This window comes from Mastigoproctus giganteus, chromosome 7 (assembly GCF_048544385.1).
Source record: "Mastigoproctus giganteus isolate SK-2022 chromosome 7, ASM4854438v1, whole genome shotgun sequence".
In the NCBI taxonomy this organism is placed as follows: Eukaryota; Metazoa; Arthropoda; class Arachnida; order Uropygi; family Thelyphonidae; genus Mastigoproctus; species Mastigoproctus giganteus.
In genome coordinates, this window is record NC_143581.1 from 84973387 (window position 1) to 84999603 (window position 26217).

General features: G+C 39.1%; 1 protein-coding gene across 1 annotated transcript in view; it reads left to right on the forward strand.

Annotated features, from left to right (window-relative positions):
• LOC150083040 (nucleolar protein 11) overlaps nt 1-26217 on the forward strand; it is a 290218-nt gene that overhangs the window by 52788 nt on the left and 211213 nt on the right. The window contains exon 5 of the mRNA XM_090376991.1: nt 6011-6158. Coding sequence (XP_090233117.1) covers nt 6011-6158 — 148 coding nt within the window. The remainder of the gene's footprint in view (nt 1-6010; nt 6159-26217) is intronic.

Genomic DNA, 26217 nt, shown 5'->3' on the forward strand with positions numbered 1-26217 from the left:
CCGTTTCAGTGCCTTGAGGGTAGAAATCTGTATACGGCTGAGGTTTGAAGAGACGGGGCGAGCATGGTGTAGAACTGCTGCAGTCTTTAAGCGGATTGCATTGGCTACATCTTCTGGGAGGCGTGATAAGCTTGCTTCCACACCCAAGGCGATGTCGGTGATCGGTGGGGTGCTTTGGAAGAACGGCAAATGTCATGCCAAGGGTCAATAAGTTTATTTGTTCTTCAGATAACTGCTTGCTGCTTAGGTTCAATACGAAATCCGTGCAATTTGTGAGAGGGGCATTACGCTGGCGCCGAAATTGACGGGATTCATTAATCAAAGTATTTAACTTACGTTTCTGTCGGGCACAATAACGATCTGATTCTCTGACGGCCTGGCAACATAAAGTATTGATTACCTTGGTGTAAATAGGATCGGGAATCAGAGCCTTAAGGTCGGAAAGTAGGGCTGCTTTGCTCGCTGAAGCACGTTGTATGTCACGATGGAGGCAGCCGATCCATATGCGTAGAGTTCCGAAGCCGAAGTTCCGACAGGCAAGTCCCATACGCTCACTAGGAAACGGTTGTTTGTAGCGAAACCCTAGTTTTAATGCTCTGTGTAACAAAATAAAATAAATTATGAATCCAGAGCACGCAGGCGTGTTTTATTATGTACGGACTATTCTTGGCCAACCAACATATGATATGGTCGTGAGACTCCAGAAAGATTTTATCTTCATAGCCCGTAGCAGGCAACACCTGAGGTTTGCACATAGATGCAAAGCTAACTGGATTATACCGAAAGGGTTTCGCTACAAACAACCGTTTCCTAGTGAGCGTATGGGACGTGCCTGTCGGAACTTCGGCTTCGGAACTCTACGCATATGGATCGGCTGCCTCGATCGTGACATACAACGTGCTTCAGCGAGCAAAGCAGCCCTACTTGCCGACCTTAAGGCTCTGATTCCCGATCCTATTTACACCAAGGTAATCAATACTTTATGTTGCCAGGCCGTCAGAGAATCAGATCGTTATTGTGCCCGACAGAAACGTAAGTTCAATACTTTAATTAATGAATCCCGTCAGTTTCGGCGCCAGCGTAATGCCCCTCTCACAAATTGCACGGATTTCGTATTGAACCTAAGCAGCAAGCAGTTATCTGCAGAACAAATAAACTTATTGACCCTTGGCATGACATTTGCCGTTCTTCCAAAGCACCCACCGATCACTGACATCGCCTTGGGTGTGGAAGCAAGCTTATCACGCCTCCCAGAAGATGTAGCCAACGCAATCCGCTTAAAGACTGCAGCAGTTCTACACCATGCTCGCCCCGTCTCTTCAAACCTCAGCCGTATATAGATTTCTACCCTCAAGGCACTGAAACGGGATTCGTCCATCGTCATTCTACCGGCGGACAAAGGCCGTCGTACAGTTGTAATGAACCACACTGATTACATGGCGAAAGCCTTACTGCTCTTACGAGACACTACCGTCTACAAACCCCTAACCATCAACCCCAACAAGGCTTTGGAACGATGGGAGTCAGAGGTGAATATCCTCATCAACACTTGGCTGAAGCAAGGGAAAATCACACAGTCAACCCGTAATCACCTCCGTGCCTCCGGGTGTCAGATCCCACGATTTTACGGCCTGCCGAAAGTGCACAAAGAAGGCACGCCACTAAGACCTATTGTATCCTGCTGTGGATCACCGACTTACGAGCTGTCTAAATTTGTCTCGAGACTTCTTTCTCCTCTAGTTGGCAAGACCACCTACACCGTCTCCAACAGTGTTGAGTTCATAGAAAGGATCCGCACTATATCCATCTCGCAAGATCAAGTCATGGCATCGTTCGATGTCGTATCACTCTTTACCTCCATCCCAGTGGAACTTGCCATCTCTTGTGCAAAACAACTCTTGGATAATGATGGAACCCTTAGCGACAGAACTAAGCTGACGCCTGATGACATTTCCGCCGCCCTCAGACTGTGCTTAACAGGGGGTGCAATCATGTTTAATGGCTCAATCTACCAGCAGATACATGGCACAGCCATGGGTTCCCCTGTCAGCTCGGTCACAGCAAACATCGTGATGGAGGAGTTAGAGGGACGTGCGTTTACACACGCACCGGATCACATCGCCTTTTGGTGTCGCTATGTAGACGATGTGTTCGTAGTGATCCCTAGAGACTCAGGTCAGCGACTCCTAACCCACCTCAACTCACTGTCGCCCTTCATAAAATTCACGATTGAGCTGGAGTCGAACAACTCTATACCATATCTAGATACACTTGTCTGGCGCGAAGACACATGCTTGAAGACGACAGTTTATCGTAAGCCTATGTGTGCTGGCCAATTTACCAACTTCCAGTCAGCACACGCACGGGGCCACCTCCTCTCAACCGCCCGAACCTTGCTAACTCGCGCCTGGACACACTCCAGCTCTGCAGATAAAAGGCGCAAAGAGATCACCAGAGTCAAAGTAGACCTTACGAGGTGTGGCTACCCCATCGATGTCCTTAACAGGTGTGATCTACAAGCACGCGACAACATGACGACCAACAGCAGCGCCAACAGTGACGAGTCATCCACGAGGGCATTCATCCCATACTACCCCAACCTGTCACAGCAGATCGGTAGAATCCTAAGATCGCATGGGATAAAGTGCATCCAACTCCCAGGCAAGAAACTGCGTTCTCTCCTTTCCAACATAAAAACACCTGTCCCCACCCTTCTACAGAGTGGTTTGGTCTATCGCATCTCTTGCCGTGACTGCACGAGCTGCTACTTTGGAGAGACTGGACGTCAACTCGAGAAACGCCCCTCAGAACATAAAAGGGCGATCCGTTTGGCGGATGTAGAACACTCAGCTATTGCCGAGCATGTCTGGACAACCCACCACGACATCGACCCACACCGCGATGTCGTGGTTGTAGACAAGTCCCACCATTACCTAAGGCGCACCTGGTTGGAATCGTTAAGTATAAAATGCTCGGATACCTCGTTGAACAGGAACAGTGGTTGTCAACTTAACCCCATCACAGAAGCAGTAATTCTGTCCATAGACAAACGCTGGCCACGTCACCACCATACGTCACAGCCACAAACATCAACAAACAATTAACCACTTGCCTCACGCACCATCCTGGCAGTGCATCTCTATTCCAACTGCCATTCAAAGTATTTTAATCTGATGAAGGCTGCCACCCAGCCGAAAGCTAATTCATTTATCATAGTTTTAATGCTCTGTGTAACAAAATAAATTAAAATCATCTAGTTCACTGCTAGCCAGATGAGCTAGATGATCTAGCTATCTAGCCATCTAGCCAGAATTTAACTCACCTCTGGCATTCCCCTCCCTGAATAAATCCTCATGGGTGAATGTAGATGCAAAATACTCATTTTGTTTGTTAGCCACCTGAGCAGGATCATCAATAGTTGAACCATCAGTATCCAGTGGACCAGTCTGATTCATCCCTTTCCTTCTGAGTTTACATAGGTAAAGAACTCTTTGTTGTTTTTCTTTGCATACTTTGCCAACGATTTCTCATAATCTGCCTTTGCCTGCCTAATCTCCTTTGTGACTTGGTTCCAGTCCAGCTTATATCTATCATAGGCTTCCATGTCGCCCATTAATTTATACGTATCCCATGCATTTACTTCTCTGTCACATGTCTAATTAGTTCATCTGATATCCATTTAGGCCTAAACCCCGAACAATATTTCTTAGTTGGTATGTAAATCCGAGTAGCTTCCAAGATAAATTCTTTGAATGCTTCCTATTTTGAATTTGCTGTTGATAACATCATCAGTTGGTCCCACCGTATAGAATTTAAATACTGTCTCAGACCACCATAGTTGCCTTTACAAAAGCAAAAACCCTTCTTTGCACCTGATGGTAGTTACCTCTTTGAGTAAATCCCATTTCAGCACACTGTGGTCACTGCCACCTAGTGGTTCCTTTATCTGCAGATTCTTAATGCATTAAGCATCACTACTGATAATCAGATCAAGAGTAGTACTCCCTCTAGTTGCCTCCAGAACATGCTGATGTAGAAAACGATCATCCAATAAATCCACAAAAGCCTTGCTTTTGTGGATTTACTGGATTCTCTGATTTACTGGCTCACTCTATTTCTCTGTATAGTTTCTTATTATACTCATCAGAGTCATTAGGCCTATAACACACTCCTCTCAATTTTGATCTCCCTATGCTTATGTCACACCAAACTGACTCGACACTGCACTGTCCCACGATGTCAAATGGCTTTATTTTCTTGGATTTCATGTGTTTCTTAACTAGTAGCATAATTCCTCCTCCCTTCCTATCATGTCTATCATTCCTGTACACATTGTACTCCCGAAAATCGAGTTTGGCATTCCTTATATCTGTGTGACACTACGTCTCTGATATCCCAACAATATCTGCCTTTGATGTTTTGAGCAATACCTGAAATTCATCAAGTTTATTTACCAAACTCCTAGCATTGGTGTACATGCAAGTATACATGCACCTGTTTCTATTCTTAGCTACCCTAACACAACCCATGTGTTTACTTGTACCGCAATGACTCCCAGCAGTCTCTGATTATCTGAGATTCTTAATGCTGCATCTTGTTTTCCAGGCTGCTGCTCATTCCAACAGAAGCAGTGCAAGAATCACTATCACCTCTGCCAGTGGCTACTGTTAATCTATTAGTCCTTGTATCTCCCACAAGCTAGCAGTTTTCCGACCCACCTAACACTGCCTCGATAGCATCAGCAAATATTCTTGCTCCCTTTCTATTTAAGTGTATCCCATCCCTGTAGAAGCAGTCTCTCCTGTTAACAAGTACAGACCAGGCTGAAAAAAAGTTCTATCGCTTGAGCCTTGCACAGTCTTTCCAGGGCCGAATTGATCGACAAGGCTCCTCATCATATACTCCTTTCTATCGTGTCTGGGCAGAATTGCAGACACTTTAAAATTCAACCCTAATTCACGGCTTTTTTTCGACAGTGACCTCTACTTGTTAAGTAATTCCCTCGTCTCCTACTCATTTGGAGAAAGCTACAAGGCCATGGCACTTGGATGCACTGTTGGTGTTCAGCAGGCTGGTGGTAGTGGTGTTGTGGATTGGGGATTGTTTTTGTGGCATAGCCTCATATCGTCTGATCACCATTAATCATTGGCTCAATGGAAATGCCTACGTTTTTGTTGTCACTGACCAAATACATCCCTTCTTTATGACAGTGTATCCAGACAATTCCATTGTATCTCACGATGCACCATGCCACAAGTCCCGGCAAGTTGCTAACTGGTCGGAGGAATATGACAATGAATTCTCCATCCTCCTGTGGCCTTCCATCTCTCTGATTCCAATTGAGCATGTTTAGGACCTACTGGAAAAGGATCTTTATGCATAGTACTTCCACAGGACAACCTTCATCACCTTATATAGTTCATGCCAAGACATGTATAGGCTGTATTATGGGGAAGAGGTGGCCTTACACCTTTTAATGCAAAACCAACCGAGCCCAACTCAGTGTATATCAAACTTATATTCATAGCATTTTCTGTGACAGAAAGGTGCCTGTGTAGCCAGGTGGGAAGGAGCAGCAGTGCGTAGCACACGCTTCTTGATTAGACCGGGGTTCGAGCCCGTCACCACCAAATACGGAGGATGCGGAAAGGTCAGGGAATGACCACTGCATTTCCCGGAGCAATATGGCCTTAGTTGCTAATGCTCCTAAAAACCAAATAGCAAACAAACAAACAACAAAACAACTGTGACAGAATGCATAGTTTTAAGAATTTGAGGAAAAATTAGTAATTAAAATGAGTAATTATAATCTGTAAGCAGTTTTTTTTTTTTTTTTTTTTACATTTTCCTTTGCTAAATTAACAATTGTATTAATTAACAGTTAATACAATTAAATGGATAGTTGTATTATATCAGTCAAGAAATTTTAAAAATTAAATGGAATGTCCTGTATATATATTATTTCAGTATTAATTCCTCTCTCTCTCTCTTCCAATCACTCAATGTCTAGGAATCCACCAGTAACTTGCACAAGCTTCTGTTATCTGAAGATCATGGTACAGCTTTTTACCACCGTTGTGAACGATTAGAAAGAAACTGTACACTTATAAGTTGGTGTTTACAACTGTCCAGAGAGAGTACTCAATTTTTAACATTATGTAAGTAGTTTTCTTTAGGTGAGTTCTTCTCTCTCATGAAATTATATGCATGTTTATAAATATGCTGAAAACTTTATTTTTTATGCTTATCATTTATTAGCTGAGAGGTGTTATAATAAATTTTAAATATTTCATTCTAAAAGCCAGGTTTAATACTAAATGTACTAAATCTGTGATGTATCTGAGAGTACATTTCCATCCGGAAGGAGCATCCAGAATTTGCTTCTTTAATAATCGTATAATGTGATTTCTGATATCTTTGAGGTATTGTTGTAGTGATGATAAGTAAAGCTTGGAAGCCAGAAACATTGATAACTAAATCTTCCTTGTGCACCTTCACATTGTTTGGAACGTTAGTAATACTGGTTTTTTTTTTTCTTGTTTCCAGAAAGCATGGTATGCAGGGTTTGAGCTGTAGTATTTATTTATTTATTTTTTTTATATATATTTTAAAATCCCAAACATGAGAGGTATTAGAACCTATAGTACTTAGCACTGTTTATGGGTTGGAGGTTGAGAAGACGAAAGAAGATATTTGTTGACATTAAACTGAACTTCTGTAGACTGTAATTTTCAGGAAATACATATGAAGGAAGTTGTTCCAGAAAATGGCAGTTGTATGAATAAACTAGGAAGCAGGAAAGTTGGTTCTGTGAGTTTGAAGTTGGACAGTAAATGGATGTTTACTGGTAGCGGCACGTGTTCAGAATGTTTTGAAAAAGAGAGCATGAATTATAGAAGCCAATTCAGAAGAACAGTGCCCATGGAAGTATCTGTAGAAGAGGCATGCAGCAGAAACAGTACATCTATGAGACAAATTGGAGAGACTCTGTTAGAGATGAGTCATTAATTAATCTAACTGCCATTCTTCTGAATGGAATCTAGAAGCCTGAGAGAGGTTTTGGGGGCACCACCCCAGGTGTGGGAACAATATTCCATGGTATGCGGATTTGAGATTTGTACTGAGTGAACAGCTGTTTGGAAGAAAAGTAAGGCTGAGAGCGAAAGAGAAAACCAAGTTTTTTAGATGCAGAGGAAGCAATATTTGAAATCAGTGTGTCATCAAAGATAAGCATAGGAGCAGAAGAATCTTTTTTTGCAAGATATAAGACAGGACTGAGTTTTAGAAGGATTGAAATCAACTAAGTTGTCTTTGCACCACTGGAGAATTACCTGGAGATCGGCATTTAAGGAATTGGTAGCAGATATTCGAGAAGTGTAAGCTGGTTGAGCAGGGTGAGGTTTCTCAAACAGGAATGTGGATTGCAATGTGCTATCATTAGCAAAACTATGGATAGGATTTCCGGTCATTAATATACAAGAGGAAAAGAGTGGGGGAAAGAACTGAACCTTGGGGATGCCAGCATTAGTAGAGAAGTTAGAAGATAGAGAGCCATCTACCATCACCCTCAGTGAGCGGTTAGAGAGAAAACTGAATAACCAATTACAAAAATGGCAACTGAGATGAGCAGTGGTTGAATCAACTGATAACTGAGATTCTGTCAGAAAAAGTATATGGGATTTAGCAGACTGTAAGTGGAAATGGACATCGTTGATATTAGAACTGAGGCCACATATATTTGTGAAATGAACTAGGAAGTGTTTGGGAGGTTTAGATCTTTTCACATATAAGCTTGTTTTATTAGTTTGACAATTCATGATGTTTTCAGTAGTACAAAAAGTGGGGGGGGCATGCTGTATGAAGTAATGGAATTTTTGGGTATGGCAAACACATGGTAAGAATATACCCAGATCCTTAACATAATGTGGCTTCGAAACCCCCCCCCCTCCTCCCACATAAACACTACTTGGACTCTGTCCAGTCACTATCTGGCAGAGTAGAGGCAGCACGATTTTACACTAGCTGATCTGGAAGCCTCCTAGAGAGATACCAATAGGTTCGGTCCGGTGTACTAACTAGTGGTTGGCCTTCGAACACCATTTTAGAGCCTTTCCCTTAAAATGTAAGGAAGTTTGGATCTCACCATAATGTTCATCATAACCTCAAAGGACATGAATCATACTGAATGATGGAAGAGTTGGGGTAGGGTTGACCAGAACTGTATTATAGCACTTGAATTTTAGTTTAGTCCAGTAACATCTTTCATTAGAATGCCTTACTTTATAAAACCTCTTAATAGACAATATTTTCAGTGTAGGCTTTCTTTGATGTGGTGGCTTTTTTTTTTTTTATGAAAACCCCAAACACAAAAGGTATCAAAACCTATAGTACTTAGTACCGTGCATGGGTTGAAGGAGAAGTATGGCGGGGGGATACCGGACACTTTGCTCTAGAGACTAAACTGGGTTTCACCACTTCAAGCCTCCAATAAGCAAAGTGGTGGTATTTCACCGGTTGATGAAAGTCATCTACCACCTATGCTGTTAATTAAAAAAAACATAAAATCAAAAAAAGTGCATCCTTTGATATAGATGAACAGTACACTGTTGAGTCAGTTTGGTGTGACATAAGCACTGCGAAAGCAAAAATAAGAGTAGGAGTGTGTTATAGGCCTAATGACTCAAATGAGTACAATGAACAATTGTACAGAGAAATAGAGTGGGCTAGTAAATCGGAATGTCTTATAATTGGGGATTTTAACTTCCCAGATATTGACTGGAACTTGTGGGTTGGTCACTCACACACTAGTCAGACTTTTGTGGATTTATTGGATGATTGTTTTCTGCAGCAGCATGTTCGAGAGGCAATCAGAGAAAGTAATACTCTTGATCTGGTTATCAGCAGTGATCATTTGTGTATTAAGAATTTGCAGATAAAGGAACCACTAGGTGGCAGTGATCACAGTGTACTGATGTGGGATTTACTTAAAGATTTAATTACCATCAGGGGTAAAGGAAAGGGTTTTTGCTTCCGTAAAGGTGAGTACAGTGGTCTCCGACAGTTTTTAAATTCTGTACAGTGGGATCAGCTGACTATGTTACCAACAGTAAATTCTAAGTGGGAAGCATTCAAAGAATTAATCGTGGATGCTACTAAAAGTTTCATACCTATTAAGAAATATTGCTCAAGGTTTAGGCCTAAATGGTTATCTAATGAACTAATGAGACTCATAACAGAGAAGAAAAATGCTTGGGATGCATATAAATTATCAAGCAACTCAGAAGCCTATGGCAGATATAAGCTAGTCTGTAATCAGGTCACAAAGGAGGTTAGGCAGGCGAAGGCAGATTACGAGAAATCCTTGGCAAAAGATGCTAAGAAAAACAGCAAGGATTTCTTTACTTATATAAACTCTAAAAGGAAGGGGATGAATCTGATTGGTCCACTTGACATCGATGGTTCGACTGTTGACGATCCTGCTCAGATAGCAAACAAACTGAATGAGTATTTTGCATCTACATTCACACATGAGGAATTATTAAGGTTTGAAAATGGCAGAAGGTTATCAAATTGTAGCAGGGTACTTAATGGTTTTGTAATAACTGAAAGCAAAGTGGAGGAGAAATTGTTGAAGTTAAACATACGAAAAGCACCTGGGGTGGATGGGATCTATCCAGTTATTAGCATTAGCATTAGTAGAGGCATATGATGCAAGAAAGCAAGCTTATTCAGCATCAGCCAAAAAAAAAAGAAAAAAAAAAAAAAAAAAAAACCACTACTCCCATTTCACCCCTCAATTCGTTTGAAATACCTGTCCAGCTGAGCCTTAAATTTGTTTAGGCTATCAACTTCAACAACAAGCGATGGAAGTCTATTCCACAAACCAACTGCCCGCTGGCTAAAGGCGAATTTCCGCACATCTATCCGACATCCGTCCTTCCTCAATTTGAATTTATGCCCTCTCAGGTGATTATTCTGAGCAAGAGGAAGAATTCCATCGGCATTGAGCATGCTCAAGCCATTCAAAGCCTTGTACACCTCTATCAGATCACCTCGGCGATGCCTAGTCTCCAGGCTCTGTAATTTGCAAAACTTAAGCCTTTCTTCGTAAGAGCAACCCTTTGTTCCATTCACTAATCTTGTTGCCCTTCTCTGTACTCGTTCCAGCAGCTCTACATCCTTCTTGAAATGAGGCCTCCAGACCTGTATACAGTACTCAAGGTGTGGCCTGACCAATGCCTTATACAAGGGAATAATCACATCCCTGTCCCTGCTAGAAAAATTCCTGTATATCATTGACAAGACACCATGAGCTACTCTTGCAGCTCGTCTGCACTGCTCAGAGAACCTCATATCTGCCTGCACAATTACCCCCAGGTCCTTTTCATTCTCTACCACTGTCAGCGTAGTACCACAGAGTTGATACGTTGATCTGGGGTTACTGTTTCCCATATGTAGTACTTTACATTTGTCAATGTTAAACTTCATTTGCCACCTCTCAGCCCATCTGCTCAACCTTTCCAGATCCTGTTGCAGCAGCATAGTATCAGTAGTGTCCTTAACAACCCTGCCAACCTTTGTATCGTCTGCAAACTTGGACATTAAGCCTGATACACCATCATCAATATCATTTATAAATACAGAAAACAACAATGGACCCAACACTGAACCCTGAGGAACTCCACTAATAACATTAGTCCACGTTGAGCAGTGTCCATTGATTACCACTCTCTGTCTTCTGCCACTCAACCATCCCTTTATCCATAGCAGCAATTTGCCTCGAATGCCACACTTCTCCAATTTGTGCAGCAGTCTTCCATGCGCAACAGTATCAAAAGCCTTTCTAAGATCCAAATATATAATATCAAAGTTATTCCCTGCATCCAGTTCTTTTGTGACTACATCATAGTATCCAATCAAATTGGTCAGACAAGACCTGCCCTTAACAAACCCATGCTGTGTCTGAGCTATTACTGAATTCTTGTCCAGATGATCCTGCAGTGCTTCTTTAACCAGTGCCTCCATTAATTTTCCTGGAACCGAAGTTAAACTAACAGGTCTATAATTACTTGTGTCAGCCTTTGATCCTCCTTTGTGAATTGGGGTTACATTTGCACATCTCCAGTCCATGGGTACCTCCCCTGAGTCCAAAGAAGCTCTCATAATTATGGCTAGGGGTTTGCTTACTTCCTTTGCTGCCTCCTTTAATATAACTGGATAGATCCCATCCACCCCGGGTGCCTTTTTTATGTTTATCCACAACAATTTCTCCTCCACTTTCCTCTCAGTTATTAGAAAATCATCTAGCTCACTGCCAATGTTTACTTCACCTACGACATTCCCCTTCCTGAATAACTCCTCATGTGTGAATGTAGATGCAAAATACTCGTTTAGATTGTTAGCCACCTGAGCTGGATCCTCAACTGTTGAACCATCAACATCCAGTGGACCAATCTGATTCATCCCTTTCCTTCTTGAGTTTAAATAGGTAAAGAACTCTTTTCTGTTTTTCTTTGCATCCTTTGCCAAGGATTTCTCATAATCTGCCTTTGCCTGCCTAATCTCCTTTGTGACTTGGTTACAGACCAACTTATATCTATCATAGGCTTCCACGTCACCCATTAATTTGTATGTATCCCATGCATTTTTCTTCTCTGCCATATGTCTCATTAGTTCATCTGACAACCATTTAGGCCTGAACCTTGAACAATATTTCTTGGTTGGTATGTAAAGCCTGGTAGCTTCCAAGATTAGTTCCTTGAATGCTTCCCATTTTGAATTTGCTGTTGGTAACATCATCAGTTGGTCCCACTGTATAGAATTTAAATACTGTCTCAGACCAGCATAGTCTCCTTTACGAAAGCAAAAACCCTTCCCTTTACCTCTGATGGTAGTTACCTCCTTGAGTAAATCCCACTTCAGCACACTGTGATCACTGCCACCCAGTGGTTCATTTATCTGCAGATTCCTAATGCATGAAGAATCACTACTGATAATCAGATCAAGAGTATTACTCCCTCTAGTTGCCTCCCGAACATGCTAGTGTAGAAAACAATCATCCAATAAATCCACAAAAGCCTTGCTAGTGTGTGAGTGACCAACCCACAAATTCCAGTCAATATCTGGGAAATTAAAATCCCCCATTATAAGACTCTCTGATTTACTGGCCCACTCTATTTCCCTGTACAGTATCTTATTATACTCATCAGAGTCATTAGGCCTATAGCACACTCCTACTCTCAATTTTGATTTACCTATGCTTATGTCACACCAAACTGACTCAACACTGCACTGTCCAGCGATGTCAACTGGCTTCACTTCCTTGGATTTTATGTGTTTTTTAACTAATAGCATAACCCCTCCTCCCTTCCTATCCTGTCTATCCTTTCTGTAGACGTTGTACTCCCCAAATTCCAGTTCTGCATTCCTTATATCTGTGTGACACCACGTCTCTGATATCCCAACAATATCTGCCTTTGATGTTTTGAGTAATACCTCAAATTCATCAAATTTATTTACTAAACTCCTAGCATTAGTGTACACGCAAGTATACATGCACCTGTTTCTATTCTTAGCTACCCTAACACAACCCATGTGTTTACTTGTACCGCAATGACTTCCAGCAGTCTCTGAAATATCCTGCATCTTGTTTTTCAGGCTTCTGCTCATTCCAATAGAAGCAGTGCAAGAATCTCTTTCACCTCTGCCCGTGGCTACTGTTAATCCATTAGTCTTTGTCTCCACCCAAGGAGGGGAGACAAAGGAGGGGGCAGAGCAACAAAAGAGCAACTTATGTTAAAGGAGGGGGCAGAGCAACAAAACAAACCATTAGCCATAATTACGAGAGCATCCTTGGACTGAGGGGAGGTCCCAACGGACTTGAGATGTGCAAATATATCCCCAATTCATAAAGGGTGGGGGGATCACGAGTGACACGAGTAATTACAGACCAGTTAGTTTAACTTCTGTTCCGGGTAAAATAATGGAGTCACTGGTTAAAGATGCATTGCAGGATCATCTAGACAAGACTGCAGCAATAATTCAGACACAGCATGGGTTTGTTAAGGGAAAGTCTTGTCTGATAAATCTGATAGGATATTATGATGTGGTTACAAAGGAACTGGATGCATAAAATAATTTTGATATCATATATTTGGATTTCAGGAAAGCTTTTGACTGTTGTGCGTGGAAGACTATTGTACAAATTGGAGCAAAATGGTATTAAGGGTAAGTTGCTACAGTGGATAAAAGGATGGTTGAGTGGGAGAAGACAGAGGGTGGTAATCAATGGGTGCTGCTCTTCGTGGACTAATGTTATTAGTGGAGTCCCACAGGGTTCAGTGTTAGGTCCACTGTTGCTTTGTATATTTATCAATGATATTGATGAAGGTATGTCAGGCTTAATGTCGAAGTTTGCAGATGATACAAAGGTTGGCAGGCTTGTTAATGACAGTAATGGCAGCTACTGCAACAGGATATAGATAATTTGGGCAGATGGGCTAAGAAGTGGCAACTGAAGTTTAACCTTGACAAATGCAAACTACTGCATATGGTTAGAAGTAACCCCAGAGAAAAGTACCAACTGTATGGTACTACACTTAAGGTGGTAGAAAATGAAAAAGACTTGAGAGTAATTGTGCAGTCAGATATGAAGTTTTCTGAGTAATGCAGCTTGTCTGCATTACTCAGAAAACTTCTGTGGTACTGAGACTGCCATATCTATGATATTTGTGATTCAAGTGGATTGCTGAATGCCCTAGAAGTTGGTTTTAAAGGTCACAAATAAAGTTCCAGTTTAATGTTAGGTCATTAGTTTATTTAATCATTAAATTCCCTTCCTGGTGACATGCTTTTTTATTTATATTACTTCTTAAAATTTTTATTTGAAAGTATAAAACTGTTACAGTGATCAGTTACATTCTACGTTGTATTTCACTATTTGTAGAAGATAAATTTACCTCAATATTGTATGTAGAACACTTCCATATGGCACTCTCTGGAAATTAAAATGAATATAAAATTAAAGCAAAGTGATTACAGTAATAAAATCAATTAAAAACAATTAAAAAATTAATAAAAAAATTCAAAACAAGTTTAATGTAAAATTTGCAAAAAAACAACTTTCCTTCCTGAAGCTGACAGAGCTTTTCGACCATATGTCTTGATCACAGAAATGGAAATTACCAAATATGTATGAGCCTGGATTTTAAATAGCAAGATTATTTGTCTTCACGTATGCACGCAAACTACCAGAAATCAGAAATTAGATATTGACGGCGAATATTAATTGAATTCTCATGTAATTTAATTTCGATGGTTTCTGCAATTAATAGTTTAGTATAATTACACTGGACACAGTATTTTTCCTCATTGAATAAAAATATAAAAATTTTCATTAATGGCACGAAAGGCCAATTCTGATGCTGCCGAATGAGAAGCACGGACTGAGGACTTGTGCTGTTTTACTCTTACATCCCACACACTCCGCATCGATCCCTGATAAGACTAGTCGCAATCACTGCAAGAAAATGTATACCAGGTCATTGATTTGTGTTGGGAAAGGGCCGAGCGATTGTTCAATATAGTATGTAATTTCACTATTTGTCTGGTCACAATTTTAAATTTGTTATCTGTAAAGCAGTGTTTCTCAATTTTTTTTCAATCACCCCAAAAGGGATTTTTTAGAAAATTTTTTTTTCCTATTTGCCCTCCATGAAATTTTAAACAAGAAAATACTTTATATGTACTCTTTTTATTCAATGGGATCCCTGAGCCTGATGCTTCTTAGCTAAAAGTTCAGTGTTGGGTATGATAGTAAGTTTAATTCTAATGTCTCCTTTTGAACATATATCATTTCTGTTTCTTTCCTTTGTTAATATTTTATTTACTGAACTAAAGCCACTTTCAACCATATAAGACATTGGAATTGGAAAACAAAAAAGTACTATGGCCATTTCAGACCATATTGTTGGATAAAGAAATTTAGTTGTTTTTGATCCCCCACAACTCAGCCATTTCACCTTTTTCGAATTTATATTTGCATTCTTTACATTTTAATTCAGTGAGTTCTTGAATTTCTTCACTAGCAGACCTGACATCACGTACAGTTGGATCTAACATCCATGACTTCACTCCAGAAGAAAATAAATCTGAAAATCTGTTTTTCGTTTCATCTTTTAAAGAACACAAATGAACTGAATAATTCTTAAGATCATTCTCGGTAAGACAGTCATTGATTTCAGCTAACCATAAATATTCCCAGTTTTTCAATGAAAGCTTTTAATGCATGTTTGCAGTCTATTACTGTAATTAATTTTCCTTGAAATTGAAGTAATACTTCATTAAGTTTTCAAAAACTCCAAGCCATATAGTATATGTTGTTTTTGTGTTTGCTGATCTCCTTTGCTAAATCTGTGTCTCCTTCGCTTTCTAAAAAACTAACTATCATATCAAAAAGATTTACAAATCTTGTTACAGTTTCCTTTATAAAGCCATCTGACTTCTGTATGTAAAAGAAACCTTACATACTGTTCTTCATTATCAACACAAAATTTTCTGAAATGGCGATCTGATTTTCAATGTGATTTTTATTTTATTGATGGTTTTAATAACTATACTGAGAGACTGATAACGAACTGGACTAATATGTTTGGCAACCAGATGATGTTGGTACACAATACACTACACTGCATTGTGTACCAACATCATCTGGGACATACTTCCTTTAGACAGGCTATGAAACCTTTGTCTTCCAACCATGGATGTAGCACCATCAATGGCACAGGATACCAAATTTTTCAATGGTACTTGTTTTTCATCAAACTATGTTTTCACAGCAACAAAATAATGGATGCTCCAGTACAGTCAGTTTCTATAGATTTTACAAACATCTCTTCTTGCAATTTACAATCATCATCGAAATAACAAACATATACCATTAGAAGGGCCTTATTGTCAGTAACTGTGGTTTCATCAATCTGAAAAGAAAATTTTCCTGTTTTTAGTTTGTCAATTAGCTGGTCTACAATGTTAACTGACATCTCATCGATTCATCTTCAAATTGAATCATTGCTCAATGGCAATGCTTTTAGCGTCTCCGTAGCCAGGTGGGAAGGAGCAACAGTGCGTAGCACACGTTTCTTGATTAGACCGGGGTTCGAGCCCGTCACCACCAAATACGGAGGATGTGGAAAGGTCAGCGAATGACCACCGCATATCCCGGAGCAATATGGCCTTAGTTGCTAATGCTCCTAAAAAAAACCAAAAACAAAAAAAAAAAAAAAACAGCAATGCTTTTAAAATACTGGAAGAATTTTGATGCATCACTGTTGAAATTGCAGTCTGTAATTGCCGGTCATATAATAGGCTCAGACACTATATGAGCACTACCAGTTTTTGCAATGATTTTTTCCATTTTATAAGACTCAGTCATTCCATCATCATTTGTTTGTGTTCTTTTTAAATAAGGAAGTAACAGTGCAACATTGCTCAAAATTCTATTTTTTTTTTTTTTTAAATATTCCATATGCTTACCAACTTTATCAGAATTTTTCCTTTTTAAGTGATCTAAATGGTTTCATAGCCTCATTTGAAAAAGAACTTGCTATCCACACCTGAGACCGACTAACTCAGCCACAGAGTGAAAAAAGTCCATTAAAGTTTCTCACATCATCGACGAGATTCGATGATGCGATACCACTGTGCTACCTGCGGAGACGCTTATAAAGTAGAAACATTAGACCGAAACACTTCCTCATCTCATCCATGCCTTATATATTGACCAATAAAACAAAAGAATAAATAAATAAACCACGCCCGCCACTACGCCGCGAAGGTTGCAGATGTCAGAAAGGCGTAAATGCCAAGGATTGCGGAGACATTACCTGTGAAATAGTAGGTTTGATTTAATTCAACCACCTTTGCTTTTCATCGGCATTAAATGCCTAAGCTTTTAATGCCGATGCCACTCATTTTACCAAATTTCTCACTCACTCCTAATATAATATACCTATCTGATAAAAATCATATACAGTAAACCCCCGCTATTCGCGGTATCTGTATTCGCGGTCGCTGATTTAAACCTAAAAAAATGTGAATTTTAAAGCGCCGTGAACATTTTCCGCCATGAAAAAAACATGGGTGTGGCTAAAATCATTTTGCCCAGTCCACAGAGTAGTACAGTCAGTCGTCGTATAACACGTGTTTACACTACACTAATTCGATCTTACACGATTTATAAATAGGGGAACGATATCTTATATAACACGAACCGAATTCGCTTATGCACGATTCGCCTTTGTGTTTACAAGAAATGGCAGTCGAACGCGGAATCACCCCAACTGAACGCAACACGATAGGAATGAAGAGAAGATTCTGAAAATGTATTTATTTTTTTATAGCAGTGAAGGGGAAACACATTTCACCATAATAACGTAAAAACCAACACAATTCCAGCTATTGGTATTATCGCAAATGCAATTAGAGTTCACTACCAGTTTATAACAGATTCCACTAGCAGGAACGCAACTGGAAATTGTTTTTATTGTTTTATGGTAGTAACCCCCAGAAATGTAAAATGTGAGCTAGTGACGTGTTAATAGAGTTGTCTCTGCCTTTATGGTGTTGTTTATTCAGTTGCTACACGCTCACAGCTTTATGCTTTATGTGTATCAAGTGTGCCTCCTCATTTTGTAATTGTGCTTTATTCTCTAAAAATGAGTAAAAATAACTTAAAAGGTGTAAAAAGGAAGTGTCCTGCGCTCAATGGGTGGGGGGTGACAAAATCGCGAGCGCGGATGTTTTAAGCTAATCCTTGTTCAATATGTGTAATGCGCTTGTCATAGAAGGTTTCATCTCTTGCTTTTAATTGATACGTTTACAAAAGTGAAAAATCTACCATTTTGCAATGTGTTGATGTAAACAGACTTTTTCGAGCGTGTTAAAGTTAAAAGAAAGTGACTTTATTGTGGACAAGTTCTTTTCTAATCCTACAAAAATATGGCCGCAATAAAAAGGGAATTGTGAAAAGATCAAAGAAGGTGATGACATTAGCGAGTAAAACTGTTAGACAAAATTTCTAATGGTGAAAGTGTCTCCTCAGTGGCAAAACATTATAAAATCAACGAGTCAACGGTACGATCAATCAAGAAATCGGAAGAAAAAATCCGCCCTAGTGTCCGTGAAAACGCGCTAATTGCATCAAAAATTTGTTCTATAACTCGTGATGTGAAATTAGAAAAAAATGGAAAAGGCTTTAAATCTGTGGATAGAAGACCGAACTCAAAATAAAATTCCGTTAAGTTCACTCATCATTCGTGAAAAGGCAAAACACCTTTATCAACACTTTAGTGAAACTGGTGAAAGCACTGGTGGGATAAGTTTTTTAGCCAGCAAAGGCTGGTTTGAAAGATTTAAAAATCGATATGGTTATTTTTCGCCCAGCAACCCATGTTCTTTATATGTTTTTGAAAGGTTTCTTTAAAATGTCTAATAAATATGTACAGTATTACATTTAATAAATTGTTTCTTATTTTCATTTCGATGCCTTATGCTTTTTTTTTTTTTTTTTTATGTACTTACTCTCTACGTTTGTCTATGTACATAGTCATATTATGTAGGTAAATACACATAATACGTACAGACAAAATTTTAGACTAATTTTTGTTATATATTTCATACTTTGGAACGGAACCCTTTTATTACCATGGGCGCCATAACTCAGTATTCGCGTTTTCAGTATTCGCGGAATTTCTCAGGAACGTAACCCCCGCGAATAGCGGGGGTTTACTGTATATATATATATATATACACACACACACACACACACACACACACACATTAACAACTTTATCCTATACGTGCTTTCAGGGCCGAGGCCCATATTCACTAATTCACAAGGTCAAAAGACCACGTATACAACCTTTAGTTTAAAATTATGTATTCATAGCCAATTAAATAATGATAAATTAAATAAAAATAAGTAAACAAATAAAATAGAAAGATTTATTGTAATAATTCTAACATTTCCAATTAAATCTTGTACAACATGCTATCCAGTGCCAGACAGCACTGGATAGCATATTGTAGCACATTGTGCTATCCAGTGCCTTTGGCTGCCATTTCTATACCTTGTGATGAAATACCTGTACTATCATTTACTCCCTTCGTCTCTAGATATAACCTTTCAATAACATATCAACACACAAATTTTTGGGGGAGATTTTTTGACCATTTTGGTACAAAATATTAGATTAACACTGAGATACTCACCCCAAAGTTACCATGTTTCTTTCCTAAAATATTGCCTTCAAAACAACATTGTTTGGAAATTTGCCAGGGTCAATTTAAATCAAAAAATTGCGGCCATAAAGCAACTGGCACTTACCACATCTTGTATTATAGTTAAACTTGCTTTAAAATCTCTGTACTCTAATAAACAAAAACACCTCTCCCACATTAGGAAACTTCACAACTAATTAAAAATTATCTACATCCAAACAATTGGTCTGTATTGAAGAACTCCATAGATTCGCAATGTGAAGCACAGGCCACAGAAATAAAAAAAAACACACACTAAGAAATTGAATACATTATCACAGGTATCAAACCAGGTTCATAGGAGTACTTCCGTAATCCCTTTACATATATGCAATTTGCCTACGCACAATTTGAACACATTTTCGCAAGCTGTTGGCCTAGTGCATGCGAGTTTGATTATGGTGCCCCCACATACTCACAACGTGCTTGCACACAATCAGAATGCTTCAGCTGGTTCTCAAACACCCCCTCACTTACTTGTAACTTATCTACATATCAACAGGTTACAAATGCTTCCTCGTATTCGCTATCGCAGGACCAGGTTTCACTTTTATCTGAAGGATTGAATTATAATTTACCATCTCGCAAAATGCCTAAAAAACAGTTCGTAATAGATATTGAATTTGGACTTCGTAATGTTCCACAAAATTATTTATTTATTCAACAAGTTAACCAAGTGGTGACTACTGTAAAAGGCATGTGACTTCCTAATTTGAATAGGCATAAAATCTCAGCTTTACATAAACTTCGGGAAAATAAAGACATTATTATTCCTAGAGCAGATAAAGGAGATACAGTAGTAGTACTTGATTAAACTGATTATATTAAAAGTTAGATTCAGTTATATCATATACTTCCACTTATCTTGAAGTAGACATGGTACTACTTACCAGTTTGGTTAATCAGTACAATGAAATGTTAACCGTGTATCAGAAAAATGACTACATTACTATGTCTCAGTTGAAGGCAGAGAGCATACAACATACCAGCATTTTTTGATCAGGTAAAACTGCATAAAATCGGATTTCCCATTTGCCGCATCGTTTCTTACAGGAACTTCGCCTTTTCATCCTTAGCCACAAACGTATATAGTATTTATTATAAAAACCTTTAGAAAGGCACTACAATTTGGGATAAAAACTATGATACATTATTTAATAACCTTAAGGACTAGACTCGGTGATAATGATAATTTATTCTCGCTGGATGTTACTTCGTTATATACAAATGTAAATGTTAAATACACATTGGGTATTTGGGATATGTTAAATAATAACTCTGTACCGATTAATTACACAAAGCTATTAAACTAACATTAAACTTTAATAGCTATTTAACCTATTAAAGAAATTTTTCACTTAATTAAACTCTTAGTTGAATCGAACTATATCACCTTTCGAGACAAGGTAGGTATACAAACAAATTTTTGGTTTGCCAATGAGATTGAGTCTAAGCGGCTTAATATCAAAGATTTACCTCTCAATTATTGAACATATACATTTGATGCCTTTTTTACCCCATATCACATGCTATGGGAGATATTTAGACGAGGTTCTTGTTATTACTGGTAGTTGCACAATTTAAAACGGCGCCTCCGTAGCCAGGTGGGAAGGAGCAGCAGTGCGTAACACACGCTTCTTGATTAGACCGGGGTTCGAGCCCGTCACCACCAAATACGGAGGATGCGGAAAGGTCATTCAGGGAATAACCACCGCATATCCCGGAGCAATATGGCCTTAGTTGCTAATGCTCCTAAAAACCAAATAACAAACAATAACAACAACAATTTAAAACATTTTACGTTCGTTTAATAATATTCATCCTAGACTCAATTTTGCAATCAAAAGGGAAAATACTGATAGAAAGTCATTAAATTTTTTAAATTTCTCACTTACTAGGGATGCGAATAAAGTCCAATTTAACATCTATTGTAAATCAACAAACACAGGCATCCCTCTGCATTATAACAGCTATCACTCATTCACCTACAAAAGATCTATTATTTTTAATCAATTTCTCAGTGCCTATAAATTTTCAATGATGGAATCTGCTTTAGACTCAGAAATACAGATGTTAACCAGCAGATTCTTAAACAGGGGTTTCACCCCTTGATACAATAAACCAAATTAGGATACAAGCTAAGAATGGCCCCGATTGCCAAGCGATAGTTCCTAAGTGATCTTTATAGTGTGATTTTCTAGCGTTTTTCCTAGGCGAGTACTAGTGCTTTATAAACCCTCCACCACGCGCAACGTACTGCTCTCCTCTTCTGCTGATCGCTTGGTCACTGGTTGGCACCACTCCTCCAGGTTACCGGGAGAAAGAATTCCTCTTCCAAGGCTAAAAAGAGCAGCAATGGATTGCAGTGCATATCTACTGTTAGAGCCTACAGGTTCCAGACTTGTTAATTCTGTTTCAGAACATGACTTAAATCGTGCGAAGTGACAACAGACCAGAAAACAGAATACTGACATGCCAGCATTTCTCATAATGTGCTCACTATCCATGCAAGCCGGCCAGCAACTGTAGTGCAGGTGTGCTTACTGTGCGACATGCTCTGGTAATAGTGAATAGTATTCTCCTTTGTATCGATTCTAATTTATTCCAATTTCTTACTATGGCTGAGCGGGTGAGCCACGCACCGGCTCCATAGGTGATAACAGGTAGGAACATTGCATGGTATATGATTGCTGGGGGTCTTTCTTTTAAGTCCCCAGTCTGCTCGACTGATCTTGGCAATCATACCTGCATAATTTCTCACTTTCTTCACCAAGTAGATCAAATGGGGGTAAAAAGTTAATTTTGAATTGAAGACCACTCCAAGATATTTTAGTTGTTACCATTTTTATAGTGGTTGTGTTAATTTTGACTTGTGGACATCTTATGTCAAAATTACCTTTTAGAAGTATTTGTTTGACAATATTTTTTCAGACAATATTTTGAGCATGTGCATTTGTGCCCACTCCTGCAGCTGCAAGATGGCAGCATTTGATCTTTGCTCTACAGCCACCCTCGTATTACCTTTTACAAGGAAAATCATGTCATCTGCAAAGGCCAGGCTTTCCACAGGACCCAGATCCAAAGACAGAAATTCTTCCATAACAATGTTCCAGAAGAAAGGGCCAAGGATTGAATCCTGTGGGCAGCCTTTATTCGCAGGGCGTGTCAATTCCTGGAACTTTACATTTGATGCCTTTTTTACCCCATATCACATGCTATGGGAGATATTTAGACGAGGTTCTTGTTATTACTGGTAGTTGCACAATTTAAAACATTTTACGTTCGTTTAATAATATTCATCCTAGACTCAATTTTGCATACTGAGACACTTCTGTCTGTAAGGTAGATGTTTATTACCTTATAGATGTTTATTACCTCTGTGTTTTTAACTGTTGTCAGTAGGTGGTGCATGGCATCCTCCGTAGAGTTGCCCTGCTTAAAACCATACTGATTGTTGGAATGTAAACCTGCTTCTGTGTAATATTGGGCTAATCTGCTATATATTAGTGTTTCATATATTTTCCCTAGTACAGGGAGTAGGGCTATTGGTCTATATGATTTGGGATCAGTAGGGAGTTTTTCAGGGTTTTTGAGAATTAATCTTAACACTGCTTTTTTCCATATTTTTGGGAATATACCTTCTGTCATGCAGTTATTATAACAAAAGTATAGTGCTATTAATTTGTCTGGTGCTATTTCCGCTAATTTTTTGAAAATCTCTACCTCTATGAGGTCAAAACCTCAGCATTTATTGTTTTTGGTTTTCGATAGTGCTATTTCTAGGTCTTGTATAATGCACAGAGGTTCAATATTGGCATTGTCATATTCGGTGTTTTCTTTTATAATGTCCAGCTGCGTGGGGGAAAGATCCCCAGTTTCAGTTTGAATAATACTGTCTAGGATATTATTTACAGGGTCTGCCCAACACAGGGTTGATGTTCCATCTGATTTGATAGTAGTTTCTAAGACATCTCCTCTTGGCAGCTTGTTGGTCACTGTTCTGTAGACAATTCCCCAAGGGTTATTGTTTCCAGTGGTTCCCACAAAGTGCCTCCAGCATTCCTTTTTCTTGTCACTTATGAGGGTTGTATACTGATTCCTGAGAGATTCTATAAGAATCTTTCAGTGCATCCACCTCATTTTGTGACCAAGATGTTCTGGCTCTTTGAAAATTTCTCCTCGCATAGTGCACCCTTCTCCTGAGTTTAGTCAGTTCAGGGCACCACCAGGGGACTGCCTGCTTCCTCAGTTTTTTCTGTGTTATATAAAGGTCTGCTGTTTTTGTTAAAATGTTTTTCATAGTCAGTTCTTGCTTGTCCGGGCTACAGTTGCTTGATCTAAACCACTCATTTTTCTGTTTTTGCAGCTGATCTGCTGTATGTTCTGCTAAAATCTGCCAGTTTGCCTTTGAGGTTATATACCTTTTGGTGTCCAACAAGGAGTGCCAGGTTATTTGTAATTGCCTGTTTAGTTTGAAGGTGATGGCTATATGATCTGATGTGGTCCAGACTGGCTGAACACACCAGTCTGTAATTTTATAGGCTATTGAATTGGTGGCAAGAGTAACATCAATGTCACTCTCCTGCATGGTGTGGCGCCTCCGTAGCCAGGTGGGAAGGAGCAGCAGTGTGTAGCACATGCTTCTTGATTAGACCGGGGTTCGAGCCCATCACCACCAAATACGGAGGATGCGGAAAGGTCAGGGAATGACCACCGCATATCCCAGAGCAGTATGGCCTTAGTTGCTAATGCTCCTAAAAACCAAATAACAACTCCCGCACGGTACTGCTAAAAGTTGGTAGGCTATTTGATTGGTTTAGCACTTGAAAGGGTGAGGTGGCTATATAGTCTGAAAGTATCTGACCATTGTGTGTGCCTGTTCTGTCGTCCGTACGGCTATGCCATAAGGCTGATCGGCAGTTGACATCAACACACACTATGATATTTGCAGTACATAACAAGTCTGACTGCTTGTAGGTATTCAATACTGGATTTATATCTTCACCTGGTGTAGAATATAGTGAAGTAATGTAAAACTGTCCTACAGCACTGGTGATATGGGCACACACTGCTACTGGAGAGCAGAGGTGACTCACCTTTGTGACTGTAAGGTCAGTATTTTTAACTACTATTGCTGTAGAAGGGACACCTGAGGTGTATTCTATTATTTTATAGCATTTAATTGTATTCTATTATTTCAATAAAATATTAAAAATATTTTAATATTTTATATTCTATTTTATATATATATATATATATATTTTTTTTTTTTTTTTGAACACTACTTTTAAGCCAATGTTCTATATTTGTTTTGAACAATATTTGAACTGAGCATGAGAAGTCTGGCTTGCTAGACTCAAAGCGTGGACAAAGGTGAGAGTGTCCAGTGGACCACTATTTATAAGCAGAACTGGTTCCCTGGAGTGATTGCAGAGTATTACATATCGGTGGTAGTAACCGAGAGTAATGTACCAACTATGTGGTACTACACCCAGTGTAATGGAAAATGAAAACGATAACCAGTTAGTTACGCCTTAATTACCGGTAATATTTTCCGCCAAAAAAAAAAAAAAAAAATTCCCCACTTGCAAACCAAGAACTGTCGGAATCTTGACCTTTATATATATATATATATATATTTTTTTTCCTTCCAAGTTTCGTGTATATATATATATATATATATATATATATATATTTTTTTTTTTTTTTTTTTTTTCTTCACACACCAGGGGGGATGCAATGATGTGTAGCGTAAATTTAAATACTAATTAAAACTAAGTGTGTACTTAACTGTAGCATTTATGGTTTGTGTTTTTTTTTCATGCACTTACTTTCATTCATTCTTCTGGCTTTCATTTCATTTATTCAACTCTTGCTTTCTACACTGCCCACTCTACACACCTCAACTTACTGTTATTCTTCATTTGTGGTGCAGGCCAAGCTGCAAGTTTTTTGCAGGCCAGGGGAGAATGCGGTGATAGTGTTTGTATTAGTAACTGTTTGTTAGTATATATAAATAAAGTAATGCAAGTTATTTTTAACTTTGTATTCTTTCAGTCAATTACATTTTCTTTTCCACTAATTCCCATTCACTCTCTCTTTCCCTCATGCTAGGTCACTCTTTCTTTCACCAAAACTGCCATTTATTCCCTTTTATCATAATTCCTAGTTCACTCAGTGCCCAGCCTATTCATTCTGTCTTACATTCTCATTTATTCATTCTACATTGCATACCCTGCTACTAGCTTACTGATATTTTTCAGGTAATCTGCTTTCCTGACTGCCTGTACATCTCCATCCCTACATTGTTACTTATTTGGTGTGGGGCCCCCAGGTTCCTACACATGGCAGGATAGTCCTGAGAGGTTTTATCATGTCAGGTTTCTGTCAGGGTGCAGAATACTGCTATTCTGACAGTTTAAGTCATCGTCTGGGCGTGGTGGGAAAGTTGAGCAATTTTTTAAAATTATTGTTTATTTGCTGGGGGGGCTGAATTGCCTTTCTTTGGATAGTTCTGCGCATTTCGAATACTTTCTGTGTGAAAGATGTAAAGGCTTTATAATTTTCCTCTTCTGTGATGAACAGATGTTCTTCTCCCCTGGGAAGGGGACCAATCTGTGCTAGCTCTGTTCTGGGGATATCATAAATTATACATTCATATAGAAAGTGTGCCCAGTCTTCACTCTTGCCACAGGGGCAGTTTGGATCATCAGTCAGCCCTAAGGAGGTTAGTTTCGCCTTTAGGGAGCCATGACCTGTCAATATAAATGTTATAAAAAGTCCAGGGACATACCACTTAGGTGGCTTTGGACTAACCATTGACATCCATGGCAGAAACCATTTGGTAACCAGACTCTGGTTTCCTGTTCTCACTTGGTTTGCCATGGCTCGTGGAGTTTT